The sequence below is a fragment of the Rhinoderma darwinii genome, chromosome 4, assembly GCF_050947455.1.
Source record: "Rhinoderma darwinii isolate aRhiDar2 chromosome 4, aRhiDar2.hap1, whole genome shotgun sequence".
NCBI classification, from domain to species: Eukaryota; Metazoa; Chordata; class Amphibia; order Anura; family Rhinodermatidae; genus Rhinoderma; species Rhinoderma darwinii.
Genome location: NC_134690.1, coordinates 93,158,433 through 93,174,736, shown reverse-complemented (window position 1 = coordinate 93,174,736; position 16,304 = coordinate 93,158,433). Strand labels below are relative to the sequence as shown.

The following is a 16,304-nucleotide window of genomic DNA, read 5'->3' as shown; positions in this document are numbered from 1 at the left end:
GATTCCATAGACAGTATTGCAACAGCGCCCCCCACTTTTATTTATCAAGACATGATTTGGCAAAACACTTCGAAGCTCAGTAATTTGGGAATAAAGCATCCTGTGGAAATGACAAACACCATGTTTAATTACCTAAGAAGAGTTCAACAAAACATTTCTATTTTGGAAAGTATGTGGTAGTATAACAAGAATATTTTATGGAATTCGCTGTAAGTCAAAATTCTACTCACCGTTTACAGAAATCAACAAATATGCGCGCATCTGGTTTGCGCTCTTTTTTTATCTGAGAATCACGACGATTATGGTATGATCCAACAGCGATAGATTACCTCCTAGATTAGGCATTCATAAATTGGATCACCCAATGCCTTATAGTAGTTTACACCTGGTATCAGTAAATGAAAGGGGTTATCTGGGTTTTTAAAATTGATAGCCTATCCTTAGTATAGGCCATCAACATTAGATCGATGGGGGTCCGACTCTCAGCACCAATGCGGTGCTGTCACTTCTCTCATGGTATTGCCATTCAATCATAGGGTATGTTCACACAGCTTATTTTCAGCCTCGAAAAACGGCTGAAAAATCAGAAGCTGAATGCCTCCAAACATCTGGCCATTGATTTCAATGGGAAAAACGGCGTTTCGTTCTGAAGGGGGCGTTTTTTTAGGCAGCCGTGAGAAAACGCCCCGTAATAATAAGTGCATCTCACTTCTTGAGCCGTTTGTGTCAATAGAAAAACAGCTCCAAAACTGGCGCAAAAAAACGGCTCCGTATTTTACAGCCGTTTTTGGTTTTGCATGTGAACATACCCATATGGTTGAATTCACATGCACCAGATTTCTGGCAGAAACTTCTGCGGCTGTTGCATTTATCTGAATAAGGGTATGTGCACACGCAGTGTTTTCAGGCGTATTTCGGGGCGTTTACGCCTCATTTTAAAAAAACGGTGCGTAAAAAGACGCCCGCGAATAAGGAGTGCATGTCACTTCTTGAGCCGTTTTTTGAGCCGTTTTTCATTGACTCTATGGAAAAATAGCTCCAAAAACGGCTTTCAAAAACACCGTGAAAAACGCGAGTTTGCTTACCCTTGAAAACAGCTCCGTATTTTCAGACGTTTTTTGCTAAGCGTGTGAACATACCCTTAGTCTTGCAGACATCCATGTGCTTGATGCTAAAACAACCCCATTCAGATGAATGAAACGGACTTTCAATTGCAGAAATTTCTGCAACAAATCTGCCATGTGTGAATATACCCTATCAGATGCAGCGTCTCACAGCTCTTCAGATACTTCAACTAAAGAACAAGATTGTCCCTAAACTCGGTGACGTTGTATCCAACATTTTATGAAAAGTGCATGAAATATTTTAAAAGGGATTTAACTTTTTAGTTGCCACATCATTGAGACATTTCTGAAGATACAATAACATTGGTGGAGGTCCACAAACTATGATGGCCAATGATGGGGTAAAAACGTTCAGTAGTTGAAGATCATAGTGGATTGGTAGTTCTGACACAGCGTTTCTTCAGCACTTTTTGTGACATATCTATAATAAAGATTCTGAAAAAGTTGTAAGTGTGAGATTCTGAGTTATGGAAATCTCTAAGCAGCACTGGAGGCAAGAGTCCTGGCTCTCGGATCTACCGTAATTTATCTTCCGACACATCTGGCACAGGAACCAAAAGCTTGCATTCAATATCAACTGGAATTTTAGGGTAAGGTCCCATGTAGCGAATACGCTGCAGAATTTTCGTCCGGATTTAAGAGGAAAAGTGGATACGACGTGGATGAAAAATTCCACACAGAATAGGTGCATAAATTGACCTCCGGTGCAGATTATAAATCCACAGCGTGTCAAATAATTTTGCGGATTCACAGCGCCTTTATTGCAGAATTTCCCCACTGAGTTCAATAGGGAAGTCAAAATTTGCAACAAATTCTTGCGGAATTTGCTGTGTTTACGCTGTGCATTCGCAGCAAATTCCACAAGTTATAAAAAGAAAAATATTTTCAAAGTCAACAAAAGATTATACTCACCTTTCCTGGCGCTCCCATAGCAACGCGGATTTCCCTTCAGTTTCTGGGTTGGGTACACTACCGGCTTTTCAAAACGTATCCGACCCGTGCGACCTTACCCTTACAGACTCTGGAATAGACTAGAGCTTCACACTTTTTGTAGTTAGGTTGCCCGTACATGTAACGGCCGAGCAGCGGTCGAGTGCCGCACAGATAAGAACCATGCAGCAAAATGCACTCGTTTTACCGTGAATTGTAGCGGTTTTGTGATGCGGTTTTTTGGAAACGTGGCTTGTACAGGTGAAGCACATGATTTGCATGTTAAATTTGCACATGAGGGTAAAAGATTATAGCGTGATTTTTACGGTACCCTGAGCTCAGAAATCCCAGAATGTAGGGATTAAAAATCGCTAGCGCCTCACTTGACTGGAGGGTTTTTGATAAGATCCTCTACTCAATACATTCCTATGAGCCCGTACATCGGCTTTCCGAGAAAACCCAATCAGAGATGAAGCAGCACAGCGCTCACCCGGGTGCTTCTGCAGCTTCGTTTTAGAGATCGGTGGGGGTCTTAGCGCTCGGACCCCCACCAATCAAAATTTCTGACATGTCTAAAGTTTTTTTTAAACTTTAGTTACACTTTAAGAAATGAAAGAACAATTTACCTACTTGTCATTAGTACGATCTTTATTTCTGGAGAAGCCCTTTAATATCTTACTACATTTGAAAGCTTTTAAATCCTATAAAGTTTTGCAGATCGGGAGACGTTGTTAGCAAAATGAGACAATAGGATGCATTTTATTATATTCAAAAGTACCATAAAAGTAATGTTTTTTTTTCGCCCTCTGACAAGGTAATTTCCATTATTCGTGTCCTAATGAAGTATTTTAATCACAAGCACATTCTCTAGGTGTGATCTACCCCTCGTGAATACCGGTATACAGGTAGGTGACAAGACCAGCTATATACAGCACGTTCCATTTCCTCCAATAGATCTACAAACATGTAAGCAATGCCTGGTGGCTCTCCAGCTGCTGTGAAACTACAACTATCGCAATGCCCTGACAGTCTGCTGGGAGTAGTAGTTTTTTGGACAGCCACTGTTTGCCGACCACTGACTTGGTTTTTGACATAGCTTATAAAAAGTTGAGAGATGTGCTGTACTCACATAAAGTCCACTGTGCTTGTCTCCGAAGAATGTGAACGCTCTGGAGATGGGCAGTAATCCAGATCCACCATCATCCTGCCTGCGGGTCACCGAGTCTCCTTCTTGAGGACCAAATGGGTAGAAATCTGACAATGGTACCAAGCCACGGGCACCAGAAAATACATGCCACACCAACAAGAGCTGGACCAGTGACCCCATCCCCAAATATAGTAATTATGCCACTGCCCAGGGTGGCACTATATGGCACCCAGGAGACTAGAGGTGATGAGATGCTTGTCACAGCTCAGCAGGGAGTCTGGAGGTCTTAGGTTTCCCTCAGAGCAGGGTACAACCTTCTCATGTTGGTGTCTTTGCCAGTCCTCTGCAGGTATTGTATGATTTCTGAGTGTCAGGTACTGATATTAGACTGGATGTGATCTGGTGGTATCTGTATTATGCAGAGAGACCCTCCATCTCTTGTCTTCTATTACCCCCTATACTATGACTTGTGTATGCCAGCCTGCATTACCCTGTACAGTACCCTGTATATTACCCTGTATACCGCCACTACTCTCTGCTGCACTACTTTCCTGTGCCTGGGATGCCCATGTATGCCAGTCTGCCCCTACACTTCCCCTCTACTACATGACTTCGCTGTCCCTGAGATGCCCATGCATGCCAGCCTCTGCCAGCACCCTCCTGCACTGTGGCTCCCGATATCCCGGTCTCAGTTTCTCCCTGTGCAGCCTGCAGCTCAGTGACACTGAATTCTCTCTCTGTTCACAACTGACTGGGGGGTTCTGTCCCCTCCCCCAATACTCTAACAAACCCCCAACCCCCCCCCCCCCCCGGAATAAGAGGTGGGGGCCCCTACCAATCAGGAGTAACCCTCTCCGTCGTGACGCCGTCTCTTAAAGAGCCCGGGAAGGCCGAGCTTGAAGTAGTTAAAACGAGAAGTTTTGGACAGGAGTTGTGGAATGTGTCGGTCCTTCCGCAAAGCATCCTGGGAGTCGTAGTCCCCGCGCTACATTAAATATACGTGCACGACTATGGTGGTTACCTCAGGGTCACTTTTATTAGAGGTTTACAACCCGTGGCTCCACAGACGCGTGGAACTACAACTCCCAGCATGCGCCGTAGCTGGGGAGCTTTAGGTTGTAGACGCTGCCGCCCCGCACCTCCTCACAGACATTGGAGAAGAAGTGTCTTATATCTCCTCCTGGTGAATTATAGCTGCCATATTTCCTACAAGGATTGTCACCCTGCGTTCCCAGAGCCCTACAGGGGGTGACAACCCCAAACATGTAACAACAGCACCTATATTGGCTCACATTACATCTAACTGCTTTCAATAGAAACCCATTTGAATCAAAAGTGACCAAAAATGTGTTTATTTATTAGGCTTTTTTCACACAAAAAAAGCCATCACGTCCCCAAATGGTGGCCGATATATTGTACCACGCTGCCATCTTCTTTTGCCTGTCAGTAAAACGATGCATGGAATCCGGCGAGTGTCGGGCCATTGTAGGGCTGGATCGGAACAACCTGAGTCCATTGTCCCCATTTGGCTAAAATATTTTTAGCCCCTTGGAGACAGCCATTTTTCGTTTGTTTTTTTAAATTTTGTTCTTCCATCGTTGCATTTCAAGAGCCATAACTTTTTATTTGCCCATCTACAAAGCCGAATGAGGGGTTTGGTTTTTGAGAGACGAGTTGTCATTTTTAATGGTACCATTTATTGTACTATATAATACTAGGAAACAAAAAAATAATTATTTGTGGGGTAGTATGGGAAAAAAAACAGGCATTCACTGTGAGATAAAAACAACATGTTAAAGAGGCTCTGTCACCACATTTTGCAACCCCTATCTCGTATTGCAGCAGATCGGCGCTGCAATGTAGATAAGAGTAACGTTTGTTTTTTTTCATAAACGAGCATTTTTGGCCAAGTTATGACCATTTTTATATTTATGCAAATGAGCCTTTCTTAAGTACAACTGGGCGTGTATTGTGTGTTACATCGGGGCGTTTTTACTTGTTTTACTAGCTGGGCGTTGTGAATGGAAGTGTATGATGCTGACGAATCAGCATCATCCACTTCTCTCCGTTACCACCCAGCTTCTGGCAGTGCACAGACACACAGCGTGTCCTCGCGAGATCACGCTGTGACGTCACTCACTTCCTCCCACAGGAACTTCATCGCGTCGGATGAGCGAGGACACGCTGTGTGTCTGTGAACTGCCAGAAGCTGGGTGGTAACGAAGAGAAGTGGATGATGCTGATTCGTCAGCATCATACACTTCTATTCACAACGCCCAGCTAGTAAAACAAGTAAAAACGCCCAGTTGTAACGAACACAATACACGCCCAGTTGTACATAACTTTAAACACGCCCAGTTGTACATGAGAAAGGCTCATTTGCATAAATATAAAAATGCTCATAACTTGGCCAAAAATGCTCGTTTTTTAAAACAAAAAAAACGTTACTCTTATCTACATTGCAGCGCCGATCTGCTGCAATAGGAGATGGGGGTTTGGAAATCTGGTGACAGAGCCTCTTTAAAGAGGCTCTGTCACCACATTATAAGTGCCCTATCTCCTACATAAGGAGATCGGCGCTGTAATGTAGGTGACACGAGTGCTTTTTATTTTAAAAAAACGATCTATTTTCACCACTTTATTAGCGATTTTTGATTTATGCTAATGAGTTGCTTAATGCCCAAGTGGGCGTATTTTTACTTTAGACCAAGTGGGTGTTGTACAGGGGAGTGTGTGACGCTGACCAATCAGCCTCATGCACTCCTCTCCATTTACTCAGCACATAGGGATCCTGCTAGATCCTTATGTGCTGTCTTATACTAACATTAACAATACTGAAGTGTTTAGACAGTGAATAGACATTCCACGGGATGTCTATTCACAATCTCTGCACTTTGTTACTGTTTCTATGGTAGTTACAGCCGAGGAAGCGTAATCTCGTTGTAACCTGTCATATACAGCGAGATTTTGCGAGATCACGCTTCCTCTGCTGTAACTACCACAGACAGAGTAACGAAGTGCAGGGATTGTGAATAGACATCCTGTGGAATGTCTATTCACTGTCTAAACACTTCAGTATTGTTAATGTGTTAGTATAAGACAGCACATCAGGATCTAGCAGGATCCCTATGCGCTGAGTAAATGAATGGAGAGAAGTGCATGATGCTGATTGGTCATCGTCATACACTCCTCTGTACAACGCCCACTCGGTCAATAGTAAAAATACGCCCACTTGGGCATTAAGTAACTCATTAGCATAAATCAAAAATCGCTAATAAACTGGTGAAAACAGATCGTTTTTTAAATAAAAAGCACTCGTGTCACCTACATTACAGCGCCGATCTCCTTATGTAGAAGATAGGGCACTTATAATGTGGAGACAGAGCCTCTTTAACTTTATTGTGCTAGTCAATACGATTCCAGTAAAACCAAATTTATAATGTTTTTTTTTTATGATGTACTACTTTTAAAAAGAAAAAACTTTTTGTTAAAAAAATAATAATTATGTCACCATATTATGAGAACCATAACTTTTTTAATTTTTCCATCGATGGAGCGTTGTAAAGATTGTTTTTTTCGGGGTGAGCTGCAGTTTTTATTAGTACCATTTTGGGGTACATATGACTTTTTGTTCACTTTTTATTCTATTGTTTTGGCGAGCTAGGTGACCAGAAAAAAGCCATGTTTGCATTGTGAAAAAAATTTGGCGTTCACCTGGCAAGTTAAAGAGGCTCTGTCACCACACTATAAGTGCCCTATCTCCTACATAATGTGATCGGCGCTGTAATGTAGATTACAGTGGTTTTTATTTTGAAAAACGATAATTTTTGAGGAAGTTATGAACAGTTTTATATTTATGCTAATTACTTTCTTAATGCCCAACTGGGCGTTTTTTAACTTTTGACCAAGTGGGCGTTGTAAAGAGGAGTGTATGACGCTGACCAATAAGTGACCAATCAGCGTCATACACTTCTCTCCATTCATGTCCATTTGTACTCCGCAAAGCGTGATCTCACGAGATCACGCTGTGCTGTCACATACCCCAACATTAACTTTACTGAAGTGTCTCGAGAGTGAATAGACAATTCCTACAGCCAGGACGCAATGTCTATTCACACTCCCGACACTTCGGTAAAGTTTGTGTGGGACTTAATCGATGCACAGCGTGATGTCGCTGTCATTCATAGCGTGATCTCGCGAGATCATGCTGTGCAGCGATTAAGTCCCACACAAACTTTACCGAAGTGTCGGGAGTGTGAATAGACATCGCGTCCTGGCTGTAGGAATTGTCTATTCACTCTCGAGACACTTCAGTAAAGTTAATGTTGGAGTATGTGACAGCACAGCGTGATCTCGCGAGATCACTATGTGCTGACTACATGAATGGAGAGAAGTGTATGACGCTGATTGGTCAGCGTCATACACTCCTCTTTACAACGCCTACTTGGTCAAAAGTTAAAAAACGCCCAGTTGGGCATTAAGAAAGTCATCAGCATAAATATAAAATTGCTCCTAACGTGGTCAAAAATTATCGTTTTTCAAAATAAAAACCACTGCTGTTATCTACATTACAGCGCCGATCAGATTATGTAGGAGATAGGGCACTTATAATGCGGTGACAGAGTCTCTTTAAATAATGTGATATTTTATAAGTTCAGGCTTTTACGGTCAACTGAGAGATTGATGTCAGTGGGAGATTTAAATCCAGTGTCTCTAACACACAGGATCGAGCTGTTATCGATCACATCTAAGTTCATAATGTAGATGTGATCGATTACAGGTGGATCCTGAGTGTCAGAGACACGTCGGATCCGCTGTCACTAAACAGTGCCGCTGACCTGATGGATTCAGGTCTCAGCGAAAGACTCAGCCGCTCTGTATACAGGATACAAATCAGCTGTATTTCAAAAAGTAAAATAAATAAATAATAAAAAGTATTTTGAAAGTTTCAGCAATCACACTGATACACATTTTTATTTAATACAAACAAACAAGAAAAAAAAAAGTTTTCAAATGTGTACATAGCCTTTAAGGTGTTAACAAATACTTCTTTACAAAGCAGGTCCCTAGATTATGAGAGGATCTCACTGCCAGGAGCCCCGACAACCAGGAATGTGAATGGCAGTTATGTGTAACAAACACCTGTGGTCCTCCAGAGCTTATAGCTAATATATGGGTGGTCTTGCCCTCTTTAGGTAACCTTGCTATATTAGTTAAAGGCTATGGAAGAGTCCTGGGTTTGAATCCAACCAAGGACAACATCTGGATGGAGTGCGTACGTTTTCCACGTATTTGTGTGGGTTTGCTCCGGGCTCTCTAGCCCTAGAGATATCTGGCAGCCACTTATATCTCTTCCCCTTCTAAAATAACATGCCTGTTAGGCCAATAGGATAACCATAGGATAGGTCATAAATGTCAGATAGATGCGGGTCCCACCTCTGGGATCCGCACCTATCTCTAGAACAGGGCCCCCTAAACCCCGTGCTAGCTTGTCTGCTATCACTGACTCGCGGCCACTTCCTGACTTTATGGTCGGGAGTTACAAAAATAGCGTAGCCCGCTGAGCTATGCTGTTTCTGTAACTCCCATAGTAGTGAATAGCAGTTACGGAAGCAGCGTAGCATGCGAGATTCGCTGTTTCCGTAACTACCATCCAGTTCTATGGGGCTTACGAAAACAGCATAGCTCAAGTTTTCACCTTCATGGTCGGAAATCAGTCGACACACAAAGAGGTAGAATGGAGTTTAGGGGCTCCGTTCTAGAGATAGGTGCGGGTCCCAGAGGTGGGACCCGCATCTATCTGACATTTATGACATATCCTATGGATATGTCATAAATCTCCCTCGTGGGAAAACCCCTTTAATGGACATGTCTATGAGGGGAAGTCAGGAAAAACTGACAGCTATCCTATGTGTATAGCCAGCTTCTCTAAATCAAAAGACTCAGGCTACATGCAAATTCAGATACACAGCACAATATGTGCAGTCTAGTGAAGTTCTGCTGCTGCAGTGTCCAAGTTGCAGTTGACTAAATCTATTGAACTGCACAATCATCCCCCAAAAGAAATCAGTATTAAAAGTTGCACACCATTTACATTGACTTCTATTGGGTAGTACGACTGCTTGTACTTGGCATCACAAAGAAAAAAGAAAAAAATCACCCCCCCCATGCACGTGGCTCCTGAGTACAAGCCACATGGCCCCTGTGTGCTGCCTGCCAAACAAGCGCCTTATGTACGGAGAATACATCATCCAATGGTGCATGCCTAGATTTCTTCTGTACGGAATCCAACAAAAAAGACCTCTATATGCAATCAAAGGCATGGGGAGGCACAGTAGAAGCTCCATTCATCTCTATGGGAGCCCTATTGAGGCACTGTACAAAAGGGAGCAGTAATACAGACATGTGCATGAGACCTGAAGGTTTTTATTCTTCCCTCAGTTTAAAAAAAAAAAGAACAGTGGAAAACACAGCGGCTGGAATTTTGCAGTTAGTAATAACAATTGTGACATGTTCCATCAGATGCCGTATTCAAATGGCGGCACACAGAGTGCCTACAGGCCTGTAGTATAGACACATAGGGACTCTATGTACCAATCTACAGGCCTGTAATATAGACACATAGGGACTCTATGTACCAATCTACAGGCCTGTAATATAGACACATAGGGACTCTATGTACCAATCTACAGGCCTGTAATATAGACACGTAGGGACTCTTATGTACCAATCTACAGGCCTGTAATATAGACACATAGGGACTCTATGTACCAATCTACAGGCCTGTAATATAGACACATAGGGACTCTTATGTACCAATCTACAGGCCTGTAATATAGACACATAGGGACTCTATGTACCAATCTACAGGCCTGTAATATAGACACATATGGACTCTTATGTACCAATCTACAGGCCTGTAATATAGACACATAGGGACTCTATGTACCAATCTACAGGCCTGTAATATAGACACATAGGGACTCTTATGTACCAATCTACAGGCTTTGTGCACACGGCTTTGCCTTGTTCCTTCAGTGACCAGATATTTCATCTGTTTCCAATTCATCTTTTATAGCTCTCCTGTTGGTATTCCCCAGGCCTGGTTTTCATGCATCAGGTCAGTATCTTATTTTACACAGCTCTTCTCATACACTGGAAACAAAATGAAATATTGTTATCTCTCGTGAGCAGGTGACATGTCAGCTTCAAGGCCTATTCTAATCCACACACAAGGTCCTGGAGCGGTCATCTGTTCTTAAAGGATAATAAGATTCTATTTTACTCACATACTACCTGAAATAAGTTGTGGCCGAAGTCATATGCTGGTCTTGTTAGCTTGGACAACAGTTCGTGTTTGTTTTTGGATTTTCCACTTGTTCCTTAGGTGTTCTCTGTTGTTATAGGTGTGAATGTGTCATGAATACCTCCGAGTCCACTTTTTTTTTCCTCCAGCCCATGTTATCTTTTTTTATTTTGGTATCTCTGTTTATTTTGTTATTTCTTCTAACTTCATTGCTCTTCAGAGCAGCCGTTACTTCAATTGTAGGAAGAGTGATTATGGAATCCATGTGAGACTTCATGCTCACTTCAGTCTTTTTCTTCAGGGTGCTAGCCGTTTTTCTGACGGCTAGCACACTGACCCATTCATTTCAATGGCCCCATGCACACTTCAGTTTCTTTGACGGTCCCGTTGCTCCGTTCCGATCCAAAGTAGAGCATGTCCTACTTTGGTCCGAGATTCTGTGACCGTGAGGCCCATGCAAGTCAATGGGGCTGTCAAAAAAACTGAAGGCACATGGAAGGCATCCGTGTGCCGTCCGTGTGTGACGGAGCCGTTGCCTAGCAACCGTCGGGCTGGGAGAAATACATTACAGATATGTTACACTAATTGGCAGCCACTTGTCTCTATCAATTACTGATAGACAAAAGAGGCTGCTGATTAAAAATAAAATAAAAAGCAGTTCATACGTACCCGGTCGTTGTCTTGGTGACGAGTCCCTCTTCTTCCTCCATTCCGACCTTCCTGTATGACGCGGGAGCCTGTGATTGGCTGCAGAAGCCGCTGCAGCCTGTGATTGGCTGCAGAGGCGGTCACGTGGGATGAAGAGTCATCCTTGGAGGCCGGCCTTCTGACATCATCCTGACGTGCGTGACCGCCACTACAGCCTGTGATTGGCTGCAGCGGTGACATGGATGAAACGTCATCCCTGGAGGCCGGACAGGAGGAAATTAAGTATGAACTTATTTTTTTATTTCATTAACCCCTTTAGGACACAGCCTGTTTTGGCCTTGTGGACACAGTGTTAGGGATCTGCCAGGTACTTCATCTAGCTATACTCCTGGGATTAATCAATCCACACCTGAGGCCAGACCTGTTCGACTGACACCATCTCCCACCAACCAGGGTGGCAGGCTCAGGAGTGGGAGAGCCTATCGCGGCCTGGTCTGTCGGAGTTAGCTCCGCCCCCTGCCCTTTATTACCTGCCCTGTGCTCTCCCTCAGTGCTTGTAATTCTTTTGGATTCCTGGCCCCACTGCTGCTTGCTCCAGCCTGCTCCTGCCGTGCTTCTGCCTTGCTGCAGTTCTGCTTGACCTGCTTTGCTTTGCCCCTGGCTTGCTTCTGTCTCCGTGCCCGCTCGGGTGTACTCACTTCGTCCTGGTCCTGACTGTTCGTTCGCCGCCCCGTTTCCTCGTGGCGTTCCGTGGCTACTGCCCCTTCCCTTGCGTGTTCCCTGTTTGTCTTCCTGTGCACTTAGCCAGCGTAGGGACCGCCGCCCAGTTGTACCTCGTCGCCTAGGGCGGGTCGTTGCAAGTAGGCAGGGACAGGGCGGTGGGTAGATTAGGGCTCACTTTCCCTTCACCTCCTTCCTGCCATTACATAATTACAAGCCCTTACCTAGTCTACCATTTCTCCTACGCTGACGCGATCATGGACCCCCTTGAGACCCTGACCCAGCAGATGCAGGGCCTCTCCCTACAGGTCCAGGCCCTGGCCCAAAGGGTCAATCAGGGTGACGCTGCTTTAGTAGTACCCCTCACCTCACCTCTAGAACCCGACCTCAAGTTACCTGACCGGTTTTCAGGGGACCGTAAGACGTTTCTCTCCTTCCGGGAGAGTTGCAGACTGTATTTCCGCCTAAAGCCCCACTCCTCAGGTTCCGAGAACCAGCGGGTGGGTATCATCATATCCCGACTCCAGGAAGGGCCCCAAGAGTGGGCCTTCTCCTTGGCTCCTGACGCCCCTGAACTTTCCTCTGTTGATCATTTTTTCTCTGCCCTCGGACTCATTTACGACGAGACTGACAGGACTGCTTTAGCCGAGAGTCAGCTGGTGACCTTACGTCAGGGTAGGAGACCGGTTGAGGAATACTGTTCTGATTTTAGAAAGTGGTGCGTAGCTTCTCAGTGGAACGATCCGGCCCTAAGGTGCCAGTTTAGGTTAGGATTATCTGACGCCCTGAAGGATCTGCTGGTTAGCTACCCCTCGCCTGACTCCCTTGACCAGGTTATGGCCCTAGCAGTACGACTTGACCGACGTCTCAGGGAACGTCAGCTAGAACGCTTCAGTGTGCTCCCCTCTGACTTTTCTGCGATCCCCCCCGAGGTCCCGTCTCCTCGCCCCTCCACGGAGGACTCGGAGGTACCTATGCAACTCGGGGCCTCCATGTCCCCTCGACAACGTAGGGAGTTTCGCAGAATGAATGGTCTCTGCTTCTACTGTGGGGACGACAAGCATCTACTGAACACCTGTCCCAGGCGCAAGAATAAGAAGCCGGAAAACTTCCGCGCCTAAGTGATCATCGGGGAGGTCACTTGGGCGCACAGGTATTTCCCGTTAATGTGAAACGCAATAAAATTTTGCTTCCCTTTCAGGTCTCGTTTGCTGGCCGGTCTGCCACGGGCAGTGCTTTCGTGGATTCTGGCTCATCTGCTAATATCATGTCTGTGGAATTTGCTATGTCTCTAAAGATGCCTTGTATTGATTTACCTTATCCTATCCCTGTAGTAGGAATCGACTCAACCCCCCTTGCTAATGGTTATTTTACTCAGCATACTCCTGTTTTTGAACTCCTGGTTGGCTCCATGCATTTGGAGCAGTGCTCTGTACTGGTGATGCAGGGATTATCGTCTGATCTGGTTTTAGGCCTTCCCTGGTTGCAGTTGCATAATCCCACATTTGATTGGAATACTGGGGATCTCACCAAATGGGGTAATGAATGTCTTATGTCATGTCTTTCTGTTAACTCTATTTCTCCCCGGGAGGAGGTAAACACGCTTCCTGAGTTTGTTCAGGACTTCGCCGATGTGTTTTCTAAGGAGGCCTCCGAGGTGTTGCCCCCCCATAGAGATTACGATTGCGCCATCGATTTGGTGCCTGGTGCCAAGCTTCCTAAGGGGAGGATATTTAATCTTTCATGTCCTGAACGTGAAGCGATGAGGGTGTATATCCAAGAATGCCTGGCCAAGGGTTTCATTCGCCCCTCGACTTCTCCTGTAGGTGCTGGCTTCTTCTTCGTGGGGAAGAAGGATGGTGGTCTTAGGCCGTGCATTGATTATCGTAACCTGAATAAGGTCACCGTAAGGAACCAGTACCCACTTCCTTTGATTCCGGATCTTTTTAATCAGGTTCAGGGAGCCCAATGGTTCTCTAAGTTTGATCTACGGGGGGCATATAACCTTATCCGCATCAAAGAGGGGGATGAGTGGAAAACTGCGTTCAACACACCCGAGGGTCATTTCGAATACCTGGTCATGCCCTTTGGGTTGTGTAATGCCCCTGCTGTCTTCCAGAATTTTATTAATGAAATCCTGAGAGAGTACCTGGGTAATTTTCTTGTTGTGTACCTTGATGACATACTGGTGTTTTCCAAGGACTGGTCCTCCCACGTGGAGCATGTCAGGAAGGTGCTCCAGGTCCTTCGGGAGAATAATCTGTTTGCTAAGACTGAAAAATGTGTCTTTGGGGTACAGGAGATACCATTTTTAGGGCAAATCCTCACTCCTCATGAATTCCGCATGGACCCTGCCAAGGTTCAAGCTGTGGCGGAATGGGTCCAACCTGCCTCCCTTAAGGCGTTACAGTGTTTTTTAGGGTTCGCCAACTATTACAGGAGATTTATTGCCAACTTCTCGGTCGTCGCTAAGCCTCTTACGGACCTTACCCGCAAGGGTGCCGATGTCCTCCATTGGCCCCCTGAGGCCGTCCAGGCCTTTGAGACTCTCAAGAAGTGCTTTATCTCGGCCCCCGTGCTGATTCAGCCCAACCAAGAGGAGCCATTTATTGTGGAGGTTGACGCTTCCGAGGTGGGAGTGGGGGCCGTCTTGTCCCAGGGTACCAGCTCCCTCACCCATCTCCGCCCCTGTGCTTACTTCTCTAGGAAGTTTTCGCCCACGGAGAGTAACTATGATATTGGCAACCGCGAACTTCTAGCCATTAAATGGGCTTTTGAGGAGTGGCGGCACTTCCTGGAGGGGGCCAGACACCAGGTAACGGTCCTTACGGATCACAAGAATCTGGTTTTCCTAGAATCGGCCCGGAGGCTTAATCCTAGACAAGCTCGGTGGGCACTATTCTTTACCAGATTTAATTTCTTGGTTACCTATAGGGCTGGGTCCAAGAATATTAAGGCTGACGCTCTGTCACGTAGTTTCATGGCCAATCCTCCTTCCGAGAAGGATCCTGCTTGTATTTTACCCCCTGGTATAATCGTCTCTGCCACGGATTCTGATTTAGCTTCTGATATCGCGGCTGATCAGGGTGCAGCTCCCGGGAACGTCCCTGGGGACAAACTGTTTGTTCCCCTGCAATACCGGCTGAGGGTACTCAGGGAAAACCATGACTCCGCTCTATCTGGTCATCCTGGCATCTTGGGCACCAAACACCTCATTACCAGAAACTATTGGTGGCCTGGGTTGCCTAAAGATGTTAGGGCTTACGTCGCCGCTTGTGAGGTTTGCGCTAGGTCCAAAACCCCTAGGTCCCGACCTGCGGGCCTACTACGTTCCTTGCCCATTCCCCAGAGACCTTGGACCCATATCTCCATGGATTTTATCACCGATTTGCCTCCATCTCAGGGCAAGTCGGTGGTGTGGGTGGTAGTCGACCGCTTCAGCAAGATGTGCCACTTTGTGCCCCTTAAGAGGCTACCTAACGCCAAGACGTTAGCTTCTTTGTTTGTGAAACACATCCTGCGTCTCCATGGGGCCCCAGTCAATATCGTTTCTGACAGAGGGGTACAATTTGTTTCCTTATTTTGGAGAGCTTTTTGTAAAAAGTTGGAGATTGATCTGTCCTTCTCCTCCGCCTTCCATCCCGAAACTAATGGCCAAACGGAAAGGACCAACCAATCCCTGGAACAATATTTAAGGTGTTTCATCTCTGACTGTCAATTCGATTGGGTCTCATTCCTTCCCCTTGCTGAATTTTCCCTGAATAACCGGGTCAGTAACTCGTCAGGGGTCTCCCCGTTTTTCTGTAATTTCGGGTTTAACCCAAGGTTCTCCTCCGTCTCCCCTGGTTGTTCCAATAATCCTGAGGTAGAGGAGGTTCATCGGGAACTGTGCACTGTCTGGGCCCAGGTTCAGAAGAACCTAGAGGCGTCCCAGAGCGCACAAAAGATTCAGGCGGATAGTAGACGTTCTACTAACCCCCGGTTTGTCGTCGGGGATTTGGTCTGGTTGTCGTCCAGGAACTTGCGCCTTAAGGTCCCGTCCAGGAAGTTTGCTCCCCGATTTATTGGACCTTATAAGATCATTGAAGTCCTCAACCCTGTATCCTTCCGTCTGGAGCTCCCCCCATCCTTTCGCATACATGACGTCTTCCATGCCTCCCTCCTTAAACGCTGCTCCCCGTCCTGGTCCCCCTCGAGGATACCTCCTGTTCCCGTTCTCACCCCTGAGGGGGTGGAATTCGAGGTGGCCAAGATTATGGACAGTAGGATGGTCCAGGGCTCCCTCCAGTACCTGGTCCATTGGAGAGGATACGGGCCGGAGGAGAGGACTTGGGTACCTGCCCGTGATGTTCACGCTGGGGTATTGATCAGGAGGTTCCACCTCCTCTTCCCCACTAAACCGGGTCCCCTTAGTAAGGGTCCGGTGGCC

The 16,304-nt window shown here is 45.8% G+C and overlaps 1 protein-coding gene across 5 annotated transcripts in view; it reads right to left on the bottom strand.

The window, feature by feature from the left end:
• The window catches only part of SNED1 (sushi, nidogen and EGF like domains 1), a 222,467-nt gene extending 218,498 nt beyond the window's left edge, over window positions 1-3,969 (bottom strand). For all 5 annotated transcript variants that reach the window (XM_075861359.1, XM_075861360.1, XM_075861362.1 and 2 more), the window contains exon 1: window positions 3,184-3,969. In XM_075861359.1, coding sequence (XP_075717474.1) covers window positions 3,184-3,381 — 198 coding nt within the window. In that variant the 5' untranslated portion in view covers window positions 3,382-3,969. The remainder of the gene's footprint in view (window positions 1-3,183) is intronic.
• Between the last annotated feature and the right edge of the window lie 12,335 nt (window positions 3,970-16,304).